The sequence below is a fragment of the Delphinus delphis genome, chromosome X, assembly GCF_949987515.2.
Source record: "Delphinus delphis chromosome X, mDelDel1.2, whole genome shotgun sequence".
Lineage (NCBI taxonomy): Eukaryota > Metazoa > Chordata > Mammalia > Artiodactyla > Delphinidae > Delphinus > Delphinus delphis.
In genome coordinates, this window is record NC_082704.1 from 86,339,748 (window position 1) to 86,357,972 (window position 18,225).

General features: G+C 57.4%; 1 protein-coding gene across 7 annotated transcripts in view; it reads right to left on the reverse strand.

Moving 5' to 3' along the window:
• Nucleotides 1–1,941: 1,941 nt before the first annotated feature.
• The window catches only part of RBM10 (RNA binding motif protein 10), a 29,522-nt gene continuing 13,238 nt past the window's right edge, over nt 1,942–18,225 (reverse strand). For 2 of the 7 annotated variants that reach the window (XM_060002460.1, XM_060002466.1), the window contains exons 3-24: nt 16,934–17,159; nt 15,227–15,457; nt 13,304–13,373; nt 11,325–11,398; nt 9,812–9,898; nt 7,681–7,741; nt 7,361–7,537; nt 6,818–6,978; nt 6,545–6,642; nt 6,371–6,458; nt 5,579–5,765; nt 5,333–5,475; nt 5,129–5,246; nt 4,953–5,044; nt 4,701–4,865; nt 3,561–3,710; nt 3,399–3,464; nt 3,135–3,323; nt 2,981–3,055; nt 2,584–2,690; nt 2,379–2,508; nt 1,942–2,284 (exon numbers count right to left, since the gene is read on the reverse strand). In XM_060002460.1, the coding sequence (XP_059858443.1) occupies nt 2,159–2,284; nt 2,379–2,508; nt 2,584–2,690; nt 2,981–3,055; nt 3,135–3,323; nt 3,399–3,464; nt 3,561–3,710; nt 4,701–4,865; nt 4,953–5,044; nt 5,129–5,246; nt 5,333–5,475; nt 5,579–5,765; nt 6,371–6,458; nt 6,545–6,642; nt 6,818–6,978; nt 7,361–7,537; nt 7,681–7,741; nt 9,812–9,898; nt 11,325–11,398; nt 13,304–13,373; nt 15,227–15,457; nt 16,934–17,159 (2,821 nt within the window). In that variant the 3' untranslated portion in view covers nt 1,942–2,158. The remainder of the gene's footprint in view (nt 2,285–2,378; nt 2,509–2,583; nt 2,691–2,980; nt 3,056–3,134; nt 3,324–3,398; nt 3,465–3,560; nt 3,711–4,700; nt 4,866–4,952; nt 5,045–5,128; nt 5,247–5,332; nt 5,476–5,578; nt 5,766–6,370; nt 6,459–6,544; nt 6,643–6,817; nt 6,979–7,360; nt 7,538–7,680; nt 7,742–9,811; nt 9,899–11,324; nt 11,399–13,303; nt 13,374–15,226; nt 15,458–16,933; nt 17,160–18,225) is intronic. The other 5 variants (XM_060002462.1, XM_060002461.1, XM_060002464.1 and 2 more) reach the window with 5 other exon arrangements.

The window sequence follows — 18,225 nt, forward strand, 5'->3', positions numbered from 1 at the left end:
ACAAATGGGATGTCTCCTTCAATCTGGAACGGTTCTTCAGTGCTCCCTTGACCTTCATGACATTGACACTTTTGAAGATTATAAGCCAGGAATTTTGTAGACTGTCCCTCAGTTTGGCTTTGTCTGATGTTTCCTTGTGGTTAGATTCGTGTTCTGCATATTGCCTGGGAATATCACAAAAGTGATGCTGTCTCCTCATTTCATCCTATCAGATGGCTCAGGATTTTAATACTGATAATGTTCACTTTGTTCCCCTCATTAAGATGGTATCTGCCAGGTTTCTCTACTGTAAAGATACTATTTTCCCCCTTTGGAATTAACTAACATATATCTCATGGAGAGATACTTTGAATCTGTGTAAATATCCTGTTTACATCAAAGTGTAACCGCTAGCTTTAGCACCCAGAGATTTCATAACATTAACAGAACATCATCATTGTGCCGTGATTATTAGTTGACATTCTACTGTATAGGAGATATTTCTCTTCTCCTCCATGTATTTATTCTTTTATCCATTAATTTCTGTAAGTATGGATTTATTGATTCTTGAACCTTATCAAATGCTTTCTGTGGTTGAGATTATTACGTTTGTTTACTTTTGGTCTGTTAATGTAGAGCACTACATATATAGTTTCTCTAATGTTGACTCAATTTTGCATTCCTGAGATAAACTATTTGATCCAAACATATTTGCTAAATATAATATTGGATTCATTTAGCTAACATTTTTTAAAAATAAATTTCTTTCTTTCTTTTTGGCCACGTTGGGTCTTCGTTGCTGTGTGCAGGCTTTCTCTAGCTGCGGCAAGCGGGGGCTACTCTTCCTTGAGTGGGCTTCTCATTGTGGTGGCTTCTCTTGCTGCGGAGCATGGGCTCTAGGCATGCGGGCTTCAGCAGTTGTGGCATATGGGCTCAGTAGTTGTGGCTCACAGGCTCTAGAGCGCAGGCTCAGTAGTTGTAGTGCACGGGCTTACTTGCTCCACGGCATGTGGGATCTTCCCGGATCAGGGCTCGAAACCGTGTCCCCTGCATTGGCAGGCGGATTCTTAACCACTGCGCCACCAGGGAAGCCGTAGCTAAGACTTTATTAAGGATTTTTAATCTACAGGTGTAAGTGGCTTGAAATGTTCTCTTCTTGAATTATCTCATCTGTTTTGGGGATCAAGATTACACCAGCCTCGCTTTTTCATCCCTCTCCTTACAACTTGTGTAGGGTGATGTCATAATGCAGACTACTAAGTGAGGAAGGAGGGGCTTTGAACCACTTGCTCTTCCTACACTACCTCCCTTCCACCTTCTTGTCTTAAAAGCATGTATGTTTTGGGGAGGGGCGGTTCCTGGCCCCGTTTCACAGCCCAGCCCCCCCAAGGCCCGGAGAGGGCAGCCCCAGCTTCGTGTTCCACTGTACTCAGACCTGTGCTGAGAGCACACGCATACTTGTGAATCACAGGGTGGAGACTGGTTAGTGGGACTGGTGCTGTGGTAAAAGCCGTGGAGCGGATGAGGACGAGGGTGGACCCAACTAGTGGGGCATCCCTGGGACTGGCAGGCTGATTCTCTTATCTCCACACCTCTGGGGTCATCAGCCTGTTGAGGGCACAGGGCCCACTGGCGCCAGAGTGCCTATCGTTGTTCACTCAGAGGTGCCCTCAGGCATTGTCCCCAGACCCAAGTACAGTTTAGCCTTGCAGCCATACAGCAAGTGCAGCTGCAGGGTGGCAAGGCCAGGGGATGGGGGGTTCCTAGTCCTGGCTGTGACCCAGAGGGTCTTCAAGCCTGACGGTGCCCTGGTGGTGCTTGGTTTCCTGGTACAGCATGACCTGCTGGACCCGATAATGGTGAGGGGCTGTGACCAAGATCTTGTCCATCTGTGTTTATGTCCCTGTATCTGTGTGGGCCACAAACCACTCTGGGACATGAGAAAGAGACATGCAAGCTGCAGACTTTTCAGCTTTTATTACAAAAAGAAAGACATGAACCCAGCCCAGTTTTCCAATAAAAGTCACCAACTCAAAAGTCTGACTTGGTCAGGGCCTCTCTGGCTGCGGAGTTAGGCCAGTCAACAGGTGCAGGGCCCCTGTTCTGACCACCCAACATTTCATCCTCCCCTGCTCCAGGCTGGACACCCAACATAAGTATAAGTAGGTCTTGCAGCTGCTCACTGGGCCTCGTTGAAGCGGGTCACCATTGTCTTGTGCAGCGTCTCCTTGTATGACTCGGTTGAGGTGACCCCATAGGAGCTGCCTCGGGCACCCAAGCCGGAGCCCCGCACCCGTGTCTGGGCCTGTGTGAGGGAGGCAGACTCTGTCAGGTGGGGCGGGGGCCAGGGCTACAGCAGAGAGTACCGGAGGATGGGGATGGGATCCCCACAGACTCACCTCAATGGGAGTCACAATGCCCTGTTTCTTGCGGCCCAGGCCACTGCCCTCTTTCCAGCCCATAGCCTGGAGCATGCGACTGCCAATGTTGTCACTGCCCAGCCCATCCCGCGTGGGCTGCTCAAAGTCCCTGCAGGAGACAGTGGCACAGTGTGAGTGACTGGCCTGCCGGCCCCAGGCCCCCGACCTGGCCCCGGGCACTCACACAGAGGCCGCAGACATGCCGCTATATTTCCTCCTCTTGGGCTCCGGCGGCTCAGGGATGCCATACTTCTCTCTGCGTTCAGCTGCGCGGTCCCGGTACTTCATTTGCTGAAAGAGTGTGTGTGAGAATGAAGGAGCTGATCGCTATTTGCAGGAAACATGGGCACAGCTGGGGGGCCCCCAAAGGGAGCTAGATCTAGCGAACAGATCTGTGGTCCTGTGAATGCCAGCAGCCAGCATGGGGGGAATCGGGAAGAAGCCTTGCAGGGAAAGGACGTGAAGTGGCTGATGGCAGCCAGGCTGTGTCTAGCTGAGGAACCTGAGCGCCAGCTGCCTACACGGATGGAGCGCTTGGTAAGGGACCAAGGGATGGAGCCCAGGAGTGGGTCACACCTCACCTCCATGTCGTTCTTCTCAAGTGCCTCCAGCTCATTTTCTGACAGGTGGGCTCGCCGGTGAATCTCAAGGTTTTGCTGCAAGGAGGACAGGAGGAGGAGTGAAGCGGCTGGGCCGGGCCAGGACAGGGTTCCCAGCCAAGCCTCCCTCAGTCACCTTGTGGAGCCCGGAGAGCTGCTGGTGGCGGATGAGCGCCTCCTTGCTGGGGAACTGGCGCCGGCAGAGCAGACAGGCCAGCTTCTGCCAGTCAGTGAGCTTCTCCTCCCGCTCCGGCCCCCCGCGCTCTTGCTCCTCCTCACTGTCACTCTCCCCGCTGTAGGCTGCCACCAGCCCCCTCGGTGGGCTCTGAAAAAGGTGAGGGTGAGAGGTCTGGTCTGGCTAGCTCAGAGCCCTGCCCTTCTTTCTGCCCTGGGCACTCACTGGGCGGTCATCACTGGCCAGTTTTGGGAGGTCCATGCTGGTGTGCTGTCTCTCAGCTAGTGCTCCCTGGGGTGGAGGAACACAGAAATTCAGAGATTCCACGGAAGGACCAAAGGGATGACAAGACTGGGGGGCAGGGCGCGGATGGACAGCCACACACACCTTCTTCTCGAGGATGGCGTAGCCAGCATCTGCGGTGGCCGACTCCCGCCTTTCATCGTCTCGTAGGGAACTGATGGGCTGGAAGCTGTTTTTGAAGTTTTCTTTTTGCTTGTTGAGGCTGCGGGCCCAGCGTTCCATGTCCTTGGCAATCTAGGGGCGAGGGTGGGGGTGAGGCTCTTAGGAATCCTCCGACTGCTGGGGTCGCCAACTCCAACCTCTGCCCTTGCAGCAGCCCGCCCCTTCCTGCCCTGCAGCCTCAAGCAGAAGGTGAGAGAGGCGGAAGTGAAAGTCCCCATTTCTCTGTCGTCCTGTCATCAGTGCTCCTCAGCAAGCCCCTCCCCAGCTGTGCCCCCATTCTCCTCATGGGCACCCACGCTATTAGGTTTGCCGTGTGTTTTCATTTTATCGTTCTAAAATGCATAGAATGGCTTGCTCTGTGTATAATTTTAATTTACACGTGTGATACTATGCCACGTTCCATGTCGTTGCCCAACCCCGACCCCCAGGCACAACACCATTTTTAGAATTTACCAGGCTGCCAAAGGAACACGTAGTTCTTGCTTCTAAGTGTTGCACCCAGACTGTCATATTCTTCCTCCACAGACAAGACACTGAGGTTCCCTCCAACTGCCCACCACCACAGAACACTGCGATGGTTGTCTTCCTGCCCACCCCCTGATGGGCCCGCAAGAAGCTCTCTGGGGTATATATACACAGACAGACACGGACACACCCTTAGGTGGGTTCTGGGCCCAAAGGAGCATGCATGCGCATTTGTTTCCACAGGCAGGGCTAGCCTGGCTTCAGGCGTGCCCACACCAGCCCACATTGCCACCAACAGCACAAAGGTTCCCACCAGGGGATGGGAAAGCAGACAGGGTACACTTGGATGGCACTGGCCACCTCAGGGAGGTGGGCAGCCCTACCATGTACCTGGTAGGGAGACGGCCCTGGCTCAAGGTCACGCAGCAAAGAGCAGAGCTGGACCGGGAGCCTGGTCTCTCCTGGGCACAACTACTGCCCACGTGCACATCCACCGCCATCCCCTCCCTTGGCAGCGGAGGATAACAGATGACAGAATGGCATTCATCAGAAGACACCTAACAGCCAGCCAGTGACTGCTGGACTCCCAGTGTTCACCTGTTGGGCCGTCTTGGTCTTGTGCTTTTCCTTCTTCTCTTTGCCCTCCTTCGAGGGCGCTCCCGTTTCCTTATGCCCATCAGCTGACTGCTCCAGGGCAGGAACATAGGTCCGCCTTTCCCCATCCCAGTACAGGTACTGCTGGCTCTGAGCATTGTAGTAGTACTGGGGGAGGTGGGGGAGAAGGGGTGTGAGGGAAGACCTCGAGGAGGGGACTGCAGACCCTGCCCACTCCCCAGACTGCCCTATCACCTGAGAGTTGGGGTCGTAGTAGAGGCCAGTCTGGGGGTCATAGTAGTAGCCAGATGTCTCGTCGTACTGGTAGGTGGAGACGTCAGGAACAGCTGGAGAGTGAGAAGAGGGGGTCGCACTCCTCTCTGCTTTGTTAAGGAATTCCCCACCCCTCACCATAGGCCATGGCTACTCACGGTACTGGCTGTAGGACTCCTGGGCAGAGGGACTCGTGGCTGGTGGCAGGGAAGAGCTGGGATGGGTGGGGCTCTGGAGCTCAGATTTGAGCACAGCGGGTGACATGATGGTGTATGACTAGTCACGGGACAAGACAGGGGAACAGGGCTCAGTGTCTACCAGTGCCCCCATGGCCCCCAGGACCTCCCCTTGATTTTCCTCACCTGGCTGTTGGCAGCAGTGCCCTGGCTGCCGCTTGCTTCAGCTGCTGACTGCTGGTAGACACCAGGGGTGGCACCAGGCTGGGTGCGGGAGAAAGCCTGCAGGGACACAGAGTCTGCCCCAGGCTCCAGGGAGGCCTCGGGACCTGTAAAGGGGGACAGGGAAAAAGGAGAACGTGAACGGCAGGGCCCAGGACCCTATGCTTGCCAGTCCCCACCATGGGCTCAGGGAGAGATGCTGAGGCTAACCTGCTCCGGCTGGGTCCCCTTTGGTTCCAGTGATGCCGGGGCCCTTCGTGCCCTTGAGGTAGCCATGGGCATAGAGAGAGGACTCTGTGCCCTGGCTGCCGCCATAGCCCTCCTCCTGTTGGTAGTAGCTGTAGTCGACCGGTGGCTCCTCGGGGGTGGCCCAGGCACCCTCCCCACCCTGGGAGGCCTGAGGGGCAGGTGGGAGGGGTTCATTAGCAGAGGAGGGGGCACAGAGGGGAGGGGGACCAGCTAAGAGACGTCTGCCCACAAGTGAAGCAAGTGTCTGCTGACAGAAAGCATGCAGCCCTCAAACAAGGGCCACCCGGCCAGAGCAGAGCAGGGTGGTGACAAAAACAAGACTGGAACAAAGACATGCGCCAAAACGCTCCTAGGGCTGACACTGGTACATGTGTTGCGTGATATATGTGTTGGGTGTCAGACCAAGGAAGATACCATCCTCCCCTTCTTTATTGTCATCTGCCAATTTTCTTGCAGCCACTTATAAATTCCCTTTTACCAAGAAAGGTTGTAACAATTCAGGATGATATACAGCTACCAAACAGAACAGAAAAGCAGCCGCGACGGCGCTGAAAAGGAAAGCCTGGGAGGAGGTGCCTGGGAAGGGAGCTGCAGCGCGGACCCCATAGCCCCCACCGGCGACCACTGTGAGAGGTTTTCGGGGCCACAGGAAGCCAAAACAGCAAGCCAGCCCTCCTGTTTGCAGAGAGGGAGCGGGAGGGTGGAGGCGGCCCAGGTACAGGGATGCTGGGGTGGAGGGGAGTCTCTGAGTACCTGCGAGATGGCCCACTGGGCCGCGGCAATGGCAGTGCTGGCCACAGAGGCAGCATTGATGCGACTGCCTTCGTTGGAGGCCATGTCCCTGGGGAGGATGTCAGAGACTGGGAGTGAGACAGGAGGCCCCAAGCTGGGGGGCAAGCTGGGAAAGGACACAGGTGGGGCCCTGACCTCTTAGAACCCTTGGCAAACTCAACGTTGATGGTCTTGCCGTCGATGGTGAGCGGCGGGTGCAGGGCCTGCAGGATCTGCAGCAGCTGGGCTGCCTCCTGGGGGAGGAGGTGGCGGGGGCAGGGGCAGAAGGGTCAGGCCCGGGGAGGTCCCCGGCTCCATTGCCCCATTTCCAGGCTTGGGGCCGCGGTGGGGGGCTAGGGTCAGGGTCCCTCCTCCCTGCCCCGGGGGCCGGGATCCTGGCTGCCCGGCCCCCCCCTGTGCCGCCCTCACCACGATGGTGGAGAGCTGGATGAAGGCAAAGCCACGGTTCAGTTGGGTCTGCTTGTCCTTGATGACGCGTACGTTGGAGGAGGACAGCACTGCGTAGGGTGCCAGGGCCCCCAGGATGGAATCCATGGTGCTGTGTGGGTTCAGGTTGCGCAAAATGATGGCTGCAGGAAGGGGCCCAGCATTAGGAAGCACCACTGATATTCCGCTCCCGTCCTACCCTCTGGTGGCTCCCCTCTGCTCCCTCTCCCCTGGCCTCCGCGTCCTTGCGCCCACTGCTTCCCCTCACCTCTTCCTCTCAGATAAACTCTGCTTGTCAGTCCAAGTCCCAGCTCGGTCACCCACCTGCTGAGAACCTTCTCAACACACCCCCAAAGTCGAGTTTGGCAATGCTCTTCCTCTGCTCTCCCTACATTACATGTGTGTCCCCCCACCAGGCAGAGGCCCCTGGGAGGATGAAGTCCTGGTCACCACCATCTCTCTGGCCTTGGAGAGCCCAGCCTAGACACCCTAGGGCAGGGAGGAAGGAAGGAACAACTGACTCACTGTCGTTGGCGTTCTCTGAGCTCGGCTCCGAGCCCTGTGACAGGGCCTGGGAGGCCAGCACTCCCTGGGCCTGGTAGGGCTGTGGCAGGGGCAGCAGGCCCTGGCTTAGCTCCCGACCACCCAGCGGTAGTGTCTGCTGATCCAACCTTGCGCCCAGGGGCAGCTTCTGCTCTGCCTCTGTCAGGGGCGGCAGAAGACAGGCCAATGACGAAGGGGGAGGGGCTCCCAGGCTGGTCTCCCTCCTCCCAGAGCACTGGCCCCTCACCCTTCTCCCTCTTCCCAGCAACGTCCCGGGAAAGAGGGAGGTAGGAGGGCCATACCTGACTTGGGCACACCACATTTGAAGCACTTCTCACGGCGTTTGAAGTTCTGGACGCCACACTGTGAGGCACAGGCCAGGCTATCAGAGGGGGTGGGGCTTTCCACTGCACCCTCCAAACGTGGATCCAGAGATCCCCCAGGGAACCCGCCATGCCCCGGGAAGGTCCCAGGGTCAGGGGTGGCAGGGGGCTTTGGGGCTCTGGCTGTCCTCCTCGGTCCCGTGAATCTTCCCTTTACATGGTCTCAAATTTGTCCTCAGTGCCAACCCCTCAACTCAGGATCCATAACTCCCCCCCCTCTGTTACCAAGTGCCGCCTGCTCCAAGGTACCAACTCCCAGAAATGCCCCCACCTCCAAAGTCCCTTTGGTAGGTTCCTCTTCCCAAAATGTACTTCCCTATTCAGAAACCCTCGTTATTTCTATCCCTCAAAGCCAGCAGCCCCTCTCTTGCCAGACTCCCACCCCTCCTTCATCTCGAGGACTGGATTGGATCCTGCCGCTCTTGAGAAATAAATCTGCCTGGGATGTTGCAGCCTCTGGAGATGCCCAGCTTTCACCACATTTCTGTCTGTGATCCATGGTCACGTACTAAGCACTGCTCCCGCGCCAGGCTCCGTGCAGGATATGGCCTCTGCCCTCCTGGCCTAACAGTGGGGAGCAGATGTAGCACAGAGGGGCAGCAGGTGAGTCTGTGGAAATGGTCCCCCCCAGGGGCTCTGGGAGGGGAGCGGGCCTAGAGGCCCAGATCACTCAGCTGGGTATAGTCAGCAGGGCTGTTTGATCTGGGAGGTCCAAGAGTTTGGTTTGGTTTTGCTGGGAAGCGACTGCTGGCGGAGGCAGCAAGAGATTTTGTGTAGGAGGGTGAGGAGAGAGGCAAAAGCAAAGGCTGGACAGGGAAGGTGACACTAGATCACAGAGGGGAGTCACACTCAAGCTCAGAGTTGTGGGGGTTTTCAGCAGAGGAGGAGGGACGTGGTCAGAAGTGGTTTTGAGGAATGTCACCAGTGAGGGAGTGGGAGAAAGAGGCAAGAGGCCAGCACACCAGAGAGGGGCCTGTGGCGACTGTGTGGGGGAGGAGGTGAGGACTGGCCTGAGCAGTGGGAATGGCATTTCTGTGATGGAAGTGACAAGACTGGAGAGCAACAGCATGTGGTGGATAAAGGAGAGAAAAGAAAGAGAATCCCCTAGTTTCAAGGAGTATCTGAAAATACAGGAGGGATGGAGTCCTCCCGTCACTCTGTCCCTACCTCTCCAGAGAAGTTGGACACCCGCCTTCTGATATTACTTTTTTGGTTTTGAAATAAGCAGGAACCACTCCCCTTACTGGGCAGAGTTCCTCTTGGGGAGAGGGCCCCCGCAAGCTCTCAGGTCTCCCCTTAGGTCTCAGGGCTGCCAGACGGCTGCAGGAGGTGAGGCTATAGAGTCCCAAGGCTGCTTGTGAGGCTGGCCCCAGGGGAGATCTGAACTCACGGTGGCATCCATGGCCCACGATCAGGAGCAAGGCACAACTCAAGGTTCCACCTCTCTGAGCCTCAGCCTCCTCTTAGGGAATATGACTGCAAAGAGCTACAGCTTGTACCCTAAGTCTCAGGCGGACATGGCTTTGTCAGAGGTTGGGTCACCTGACACAGGCTCTCAGAACACCCTACACGTTCCTTCAGGACAAGAGCTGACACTGAACATTGTTAACGGCGGGCCAGGTGTCGTTCCAAGTGTTACCCTCTCATCACCACATTTCAATCCTCCCAACTACCTTTGGGGAGCGGGGTCATTGGTATTTGCATCATAGAGATGGGGAGAGTGAGGCAAAGAGAGGTTAAATACCCTGACGAAAATCAAGGCAGATTTGGGAGAGTCTAACTTCAGCTAGTCTGGTTCTGAAGCCCACATTTTATGGATCACATTATGCCTCCACTGTCACTAGTCACTTACATAAACATCTGTTTCAAGTCTACTGGGGCTTCAGGCAAGATCGTGCCGCATGAGGGCAGAGCCTGGCACCAAGTGAAAGCTCAGTACAAACTGGTGGGTGGGTGGCAAGGAGCAGCGCTGCTTGAGCTGAGCCAGTCCTCCACACCCACACCACTCAGAGGCCCCGGGGAGACAGAGACGTTGCCACCGCCCCTGTACCTTATTACACAGCCAGTCCTCATTGATCTTGGGCTTGGGGTCGCTGTAGTGCATGGACACCTTCTGGCCCAGGATGTTGAGGGAGTGCTGCGGGGAAAAGCAGAGCACAGTGAGGCCTAGGCAGCAGTGCCCCACGCACCGTCTCAGCACAGGAGAAGAGAGTGAGCGAGCCCTTCAGCTGGATGGATGAGGGACAGGGAACGGAGGGAGGTCGGAGAACTGACGAGGGAAGAAGGAAGGGAAGGAGGGAGGGAAAGCGCCACAGCCCTCGGGCGCAGCTGTTTGCTGCCTTTCCGGGCACGCGCACGCACACGTGAACACACGCCACCAGGCACACAGTGCTCGGCTGCCCGAAGCTTGCCGGACAGCGGGGGAAACCCCCACTCGGCCCTGACACTGCCAGGCCACACCCAGGGCCAGCACTACACAGGCTACACTTGGGATGAGGGGGGACGGGGAGGGGAGGGGAGGGAGAGGAGGGGAGAGAAAGAGAGAAAGAGAGAGCGCACGCGCACTAGTGCTGGAGAAGGGGAAAAAGAAAGAGCCATATTTAAAAGATGGACGGTCCTGCTGTGAGGCTGTCTTCCCGTGGCTGGCTGGGTCCTGGGCCCATGGCACTAGCCTGTGGACCGGCAGAGATGGCCCCAGGGCCGCCCCTGCTGAGCCTCCCTTCCACCACATCGCCCCTTCCTCCCCTGAGGCTTTCCTTCAGTGCCCCACACCAGTGAGCTGGGCTCTGGGTGCGCGAGCAGAAGCTTTGGGTCTCTGAAGGTCCCAAAGCTGCTGGGTTGGGAGCCCGTGCCAGGCTGGGGGAGCAGGCTCCCCTCCCTTCTGGACAGCACGGCTCCTCGCTGAGAGGGCAGGCCTGTCCCTAGTGGAGTGGGGCAAGTGGTGACTCCTGTGGGGGCCAGGTGCAGTGGGAGGGGTGGGGTGACCGAAGTGAGTCCTGGTGAATGAAACCATCACTCCTGACTGGTACTTTCGATCAACAGAGCAGTGCTGGCCTGTCCCATGGAAATCAAAGGACCAAACTCACATGCAGGGACAGAGCTGGCAAAACAGGACTTGCTAGTTAGTGTGCCAACAGCTAAGTTCCCCAATGGCTGGACTTCCAGCGGTGCCCAAGAGTGGAACAGAGTCCTGGCTCTGCCTGACCCCAGAGCAGGGCGGTCCCCCGGGGAGTGGGAACTTAGGTAGAAGAACCCCACCCCCACCCCACCCCCAAGGCAGCCCTTTCTCTGAAAGCTCAGCCAGGAGAGGAAGAGAGGCAGAGCTAGTGCCTGGCCAGTGGGAAGGGCCAGTGGTGAGTGTGGGTTCCTGATGGGAAGCCCAGTGGGTAGCGAGAGATGGGAAGAGGAGATAGTGAGGGTCAGGAAGGGGGAGAGAGGGGGTGGGGGGATGGGACACAGGGCCACAGGGCAGGGAACTGTGTCCGTAAGAATCAGGCGATGGGGAGCGCTCGATTACAAAGTAGTATTTGTTTGGGGGGGGGGTTCAAGTGCGGCAAAGCAACCTGATTGGCTTCCATCCATCGTGTAGCGTCCTGCAAGTGACTAAACTCGACGAAGGCGAAGCCCCGGCTCTGACCTGGAGACAGCATTCAGATACAGACGCAGTGGGTTAGTCAACAGCTTTGGACACACGGCGTTCCCGGGGGCGGGACCCGAGGGGAGAGGACTGGGGGGCAGAGAGGGAAGTGGGGAGAGGAAAAAGGAAGAAAGGGAGAGAGAGAAGCAAAGAAAGACCAGGGTGTGGGAGGCAAGGTAGATGGTCGGGAGGGGCAGGAAAGAGGGAAGCGGGAGGGAAGAAAACAGAGCTGGAGAGGGGTTGGGGGCAGGGGATACACACACGCCAGCTGGGAAGAAAGACAGAGAGATGGGGCTCAGGCACACCTGCCCGGACAGCCTGGGGTGATAGAGATGGAGAGAAGGAGCTGGGAGGGAAAGGGTACAAGGAGACGTCTCCAGAGAAGGAAGGAGGACAGATGGGCAGGCAGCTGGCTTCACATGGGCCAGAATAAATAACCAAATGGTGGGGCCCAGCACAAGGCCAGGGCAGCCCAGGAGGGGTCCTGTAACAGGTGTTTAATCAAAGGAGCAAAAGAGAAGCTGGGCCAGGCTGCTCGGGGAGGCTGGGAAGGCTCTAGGCCCAACAGGAACCAGAGGGAGTTAGGGACACAAGGTCACCTCAGCCTCACCACAGTCCAGGGAAGGTTGGCCTCACCAGGGAGCCACCTCAGGGCCAAGCTGGGAAGATTACAGCCACCTACAGTCCAAGTCCTCCAAGACAGCAGGAGAATGGGGGCCAGGATCGTCCAGGTAGATCTTAAAGAATCAGCAGGTGCCTGGGAGAAGCGCCCAGGGCCACAGAGAGGGCTGCACCTGGGACAACGCCTCAGGGAGACCAGAATCCTGTCAGCTTGGCTGGGGTACAGCAGAGCAAGACCTACATGCTATGAAGAGAGACTCCAGGCCTGGCCAGGGCTGGGAAAAGGATCCAGGGCTTGATACCAGGGGAAAGTAGCTCCTTCTTTGGAGGTGCACACACAGGGAGGGCTTAGACACGGCGGGACTTGAGGGGCATGCTTGATCTCCGAAAGAATAACCATTAGGATGCACAGGAGGATGGAATGGTATAATTAAAGAGAGACAGAGACAGAGACAGAGACAGAGAGAGAGAGAGAGACAGAGAGAGACAGAGAGACAGAGAGACAGAGAGACAGAGAGAGAGAGAGAGAGAGAGAGAGAGAGAGGGAGAGAGAGAGAGAGAGAGAGAGATATGGAGAGAGAGAGAGATGGAGAGATGGAGGCGTGGGGAGGAGAGAGACTGAGAGATGCAGAGAGAAGCCCAGGCAGAACGAGGCCCCACTGTGCCTGCCCTGGGGAGCCTGGGCCAGAGGTCCTGCAGAGACAACCCCCCACCACCCTACTAACCTCAGGCCAGCTCCAAGCAGCCTGCAAGAGGGAGGGAGGGAACAAGCGAGGCCAGCGATCCTGGCTGCTCCTTGGGATGCACCCTTGGACAAGAGCCATCCCCTGCCTCCCCTCTTGGGACACATGGGTGGGGCCGTGTCAGACCTCTTTCTGGTCAGAGGCTGTTACCAGAAAAATGTGGGGGAGAGCAAGGGGCAGGGGAAGGAGAAGAAAGGGGAGGGAAGGGAGGCTACTGGGGGGACGGGGTGACCATCTCAGATACTCAGAGTCCCAAAGAGGAGGTTCCCCGGAGCCTGGCCCTGGCCCTGCCCCCGGGGAGCACTCAGCTCATCTCAGAGCTGCACCCCCTCCCTGACAGCCTCGCACAAGAGGCTACTGGCCGGAGCTGTGAGGAGAGTGGGATGAGGGGGAGAGAAGAAGAGGGTACCCCCAAGCTGCCCATTCCCAGCTGTGGCAGGAAGGCAGGGTAGGGAGGGTGAGGGAAAAGGCAGAGGCAGGAGGGAGACTCGGAGGCTGAGGCTGGCCAGTGGAAGAGGAAGGTACTAGAACAAAAGCTCACCTGAGGATTTGTTCCGCATCAGCCGGACCTCCCGTGCTTGGACGCCGTGGGACTGCAGCTGGCCACGGATCTGTACGGGGCGATACGGATTGGAGCAAGCTCAGCACGAGGGGGCTACTGGGTACCTGAGGCTGGCTGGAGGCCTCCAGGACCCCAGAGGGTCATAGGGGATGTGCACACACTGTCTCCTCTCCCTCTCTCAGGGCTTTCCCCCAAGTGACCACAGCCCCAGCCCCACACCAGTACCCAGTCTCAGCTTTCAGCCCCAGACTTGCAGAGTGAGTCAAATGAAAAAAGGGGCATGGTGCAAGGTGAAGCATGGCAGCATAACGACCCTCAGGGATGGAGAACAGCAAGAGAGCAAGCGAGCCAGCAGCTCAAGAATGGTGGGCAGGGGTGGTCTGACAACAGGCTTGGTGCAGCCACAGAGCAAGGAAAGCTGGCAAGCAATTCTGGCCCTTTGCAAAGGGACTGCCCTCCGGCTTGCATCAAGAGAGACCCATGACAAAAAGTACGAAACTGGGAAGGACTGGGGACTGAGCAAACCCCAAACATGTGTGCTAGACCATAAATGGAGCAGTAACTTGGGGTGGAAACCAAAAGGCATGGCCGTGGGATTTGGAAAGCTTCCTGGATGACCTAAGCCAGAGGGAAGCTGCAGATGCAATTTGGGATTTGGACCAGGCGAGGCAGAGTCTCTAGGCCAGTGGTGCCTCTCGCAAGCGATTGGGAGCCTGTGCTGGGCATTCTTGGGCAGCAGCCTTAATGCCTCTGGGCCTGTTTCCTCATCAGGTTCAACAACAAAAGGGAAATTAAACATACACATACAAGGATGAAAAAGAAAGACACAGAGGAGCAGATCAGAACTGCTAACACTCAGGGAGAGCTCAGGAAACAGCTAGAATGTGGGCTCTGGGGTTCAGCTGTCCAGGTTCAGACCCCAACTCTGCTGTGCCACTCACCGGCTGTGGGACCTGAGGCAAACTGCTTCACTGCTGGGGGCCTGGCTTCCTCATCCGTAGAATGAAAATACAAAGAGTACCTTCCCTACAGGGTGGCTGTGCAGATTAAATCAGACCTGACATGTGGCCCACCCTGTGATAAATCCTCCACAGATGTCAGCACTCAGTTACCGTCTGACCCTGAACAGTGCAGGTGGGCCAGACCTGACAGCTCTCAAGCACACAGGTGGGGTTTTCTCTGCGACAACATAGGCAGCCAGCAGGTTTCAGAGGAGAGATGAGCAGAGAATTCACGGGCAGTGGGGAGGAGGCGGAGAACTGGGGAGGCTAGTGAGGAGGCTGTTCTAGTGGCCCACTTGGGGTTTTCCTGCTCTCTAGGAGAGGTCTGCACGAGAAGGGAGGAGGATCGGAGGGAACGTCACACAGGAAAACAGGGTGGGAAGGCTGCAGCAGCAATGAAGTCAAAGGAGAACCCAAGGCTCTGTGGTCGTGCCAGTGAGGAGATCTGATGCTGCTGGCAAAAGAGGGTGGAGGGCGGGGAATGAGAATAAAACCTCAGAAAATCCCACGGGGAACCACCCCACCGCCCAGGCTGCAGGGTCTCCACAACATCTCTGTCACCAGAAATATCTGGCACTGGGACTGGTGAGCATCTGGCCTTTGATGGACATTTGCAGAATGGATGGATGGCCAGTGGAATGTGCAGAAGGAATGCTCTGTTCCCTCCCCCACCCACCACCACAGCCCCTGGGCCAAGTCAGCCTATCCAACGCTCCTCCCTTCCAGACTAGGAGACAACAAGGCCTATCGGGGGACGGATCAGTGCTGGCGGACAGAAGCTAGTGGGGATAAGGCATGAAAAGTGCTGAGGTTGGGGGTAAGGGAGAAGCTGAGGGCCCTGGAGGAGACCCAGCCTGGCCTCCTGCTCTGCCACCTGCCCAGGGACACGGGGGGCACGTACGTCATCCTCAGTGGCTGCCTGTGGCAGCATCCTCAGCATGACGATGTTACTGGCCTTCTCCTCCTCCTCCTCCTCCTCCTCCTCCTCCTCCTCCTCCCCTTGCTCGGTCCGATAGTCCTGGTCCCGATAGTCGCCGTCTCGGGGGAAGCCTGGTGGGCCGGTGGGGCTGTGCCTGTGCCGCCGCCGCCGCCTACGCTGAGTCTCGGAGCCCGGGGAGGCCTCGTAGGAATCCTGGCCAACAGAATGAGACGAGAGACACCAGACGGGCAGTCAGTCTGGGGTGGGCCTAGGAGCTGGCCGCTGGCTCTCCGAGGCAGGCAGGCTCTGAAAGCCAGGGGTGGGCGGGCTCCGGCTAAAGGCTTGGGGCAGGCAATGTGGGCAGGCCCTGGACTGCAACCCTTCTGGGGTTGGAGATTCTCCCCAGGATGCTTTTGGGGGCTGCTTTGGTGGGGAGTGGGGAGAGGCCGGTGGCAGTATTGGTGTGGGAGAGGAACTCCCACAGACAGGTGACCAGACACCATTTAAAACCTCCTTGGGAAGAGACCATTTGGGGTTGGCACACTAAACCCTGCTCTGTTTCTCCCCCCTCCTCCCTCGCCAGCTCAGCTAGCATGTGCACAATTTTTCCCTGTGCCATGGAAGGCCACACCTCGCTTAAGATTCCCAGCCTGGGCCCTGCCACCAAATCGTGGGTTTAGGAATAGCTTAAGACCTCAGCCAGAGCCAGCCAGCAGGGCCTGGCAAAGGTGCGAGGGCTACAGCGCTGCCTTCTGGTCCCTGATCCTCTGCCTGGCCAGTCCTCCATCACCACCAGGCTCTCTCCTAACAGGGTGTGGTCACTGGATTCCTGGGCGTTGCCCAAACCATCCTTTCAGGACTAAGCAAGCCAGGCCTGGGTCCACACCCCTCCTGCCCTCACGGAGGCCAGATAACTCAGCACTCCACTCCTCCTGGTCCACCCAGGGCCCAGCCAGTGCCCTGGAGACATCCAGGCACAGCTCACAGCTGCCATCGAGGAAGCTTGGTTGCCCACCACAGGGGTCTTTCCATTGGACCCCCCAGAGGGTGGCCGGCAGCCCACACTCTGCTTCCCACTGGAAAGGAGAGCTGTCTGCTTGTGTGGACCAGGGCCCTGACGCCCCCTCAACTTGGGGTTCCCGTAAGGCAAGGCTGCTGCTTCCCGTCAGATGGGGGCTCCCTGATGGTGAACATCATGCCTCCCCACTCAGGCCAGGGCTAACTATACAACATGGAAATGGCTAGCTTCTGAGCTCAAAGTAGAGGCCTGAGGGGACTTCCCCTTCTGTCTAGAGGCTCTGCCACCACTGGGAATGCCCACGGTCAGCCCCCCAGAGCTGCTTTGCTTGGTGATATCCAAGTGATATCCAAGTGCCCTCCCAACCCTAGATGCCGGGTCCCCAAATTGGCTGGGAGCAGGCAGTATAGGGCTTGCAGTGAACCCTGAACAACAGGGAAGAAGGGAGACAGGTGGTGGCCAGGGGCCCTCAGAAGTATAGAGCCAAGCACGTGGAAGTTAGGGAGACCCAACTTGGGAGAGGAGCCCTCAGAGAGGGGAGTGGGGACAGACCCTCCAGGTGAGGCAAAGCCACCGAGCACAGTCTGAAGGCATGGGAGCTGAGAGCTACCTGCACACGGTGCTACAGCCAGACAGAGGCCCTGCAGGAGCTGGCCCTCCCCTGCCCTCACCTCTGCACTCTGCTCTTCGGACGAGTCATCATAGTCGTGCTTGCCCTCCTGGCTGCCATACTCGCGGGGATATGAGCGGTAGTCCATGTCCCGGTAGTCGTGATCCCGGCTGCGGTTCTCCCCACCATCATCCTGTGAACGATCGGCGGCTCCGTAACGGCCAGTCCTGTCTCCACGACCCCCTCTGGGGAAAGAAGGATGGGGAGGGAAGAGAGGGCAATCCTTTCTGAAAGGTGCAAGAGGTGAGAGTGACCCCACCCACCCCCCTCCCTAGACCCTCAGCCCCAACCCCTGACAGGGATCCCTACATGCTGACCCCGTGGGGCCAACTGGCTCCCACCTCTCCCTCAAATTCAACCCACTTCTCTCCTTCCCTTCCCCACCTCTCCATTCCCTCACTGGGCCCTTAGATGTGGAACCCCGACTGGTCTCCTCACCTCCACCCAGGCCTCCCCTAGTTTACTCTCTATACCCCAAATGTGAGTGAGGGTTTCACAAGGCAAAGTCAATCAAGCCCAACCATATTGCTCCTTACAAAACACCAAAATGCTCACTAAGGTCCTACAAGGTCTGCAGGGTCCTGCGGGATGAGGTCCCTGCTGACCTCTTTCCTTCCACCTCATCGTGCACTGTGCTACCCTGCACCCCTGTTCCACGGTCACCTTGCTAGCACTGGCAGCTGTCTGTTTGCACGTATGTATATATGTATGTATTTATTTTGTGCGGGCTTTTCTCTGGCTGCGGCGAGCGGAGGCTACTCTTTGTTGCGGTACGCAGGCTTCTCATTGTATGTATGTATGTATGTAGTTATTTCGCGTGGGCTTTTCTCTGGCTGCGGCAAGCGGAGGCTACTCTTCGTTGCGGTACGCGGGCTTCTCATTGTATGTAGTTATGTATTTATTTATTTTGCGTGGGCTTTTCTCTGCTTGCGGCGAGCGGAGGCTACTCTTCGTTGAGGTATGCAGGCTTCTCATTGTGTGTATGTATGTATTTATTTCGCGTGAGCTTTTCTCTGGTTGCGGTGAGAGGAGGCTACTCTTCGTTGCGGTACGTGGGCTTCTCATTATATGTATGTATGTATGTATTTATTTCGCGTGGGCTTTTCTCTGGTTGCAGCGAGCAGGGGCTACTCTTTGTTGTGGTGCGCGGGCTTCTCATTGCGGTGGCTTCTCTTGTTGCGGAGCACGGGCTCTAGGCATGCGGGCTTCAGCAACATGGGCTCGGTAGTCGTGGCTCGTGGGCTCTAGAGCGCAGGCTCAGTATTTGTGGCACATGGGCTTAGTTGCTCCGCG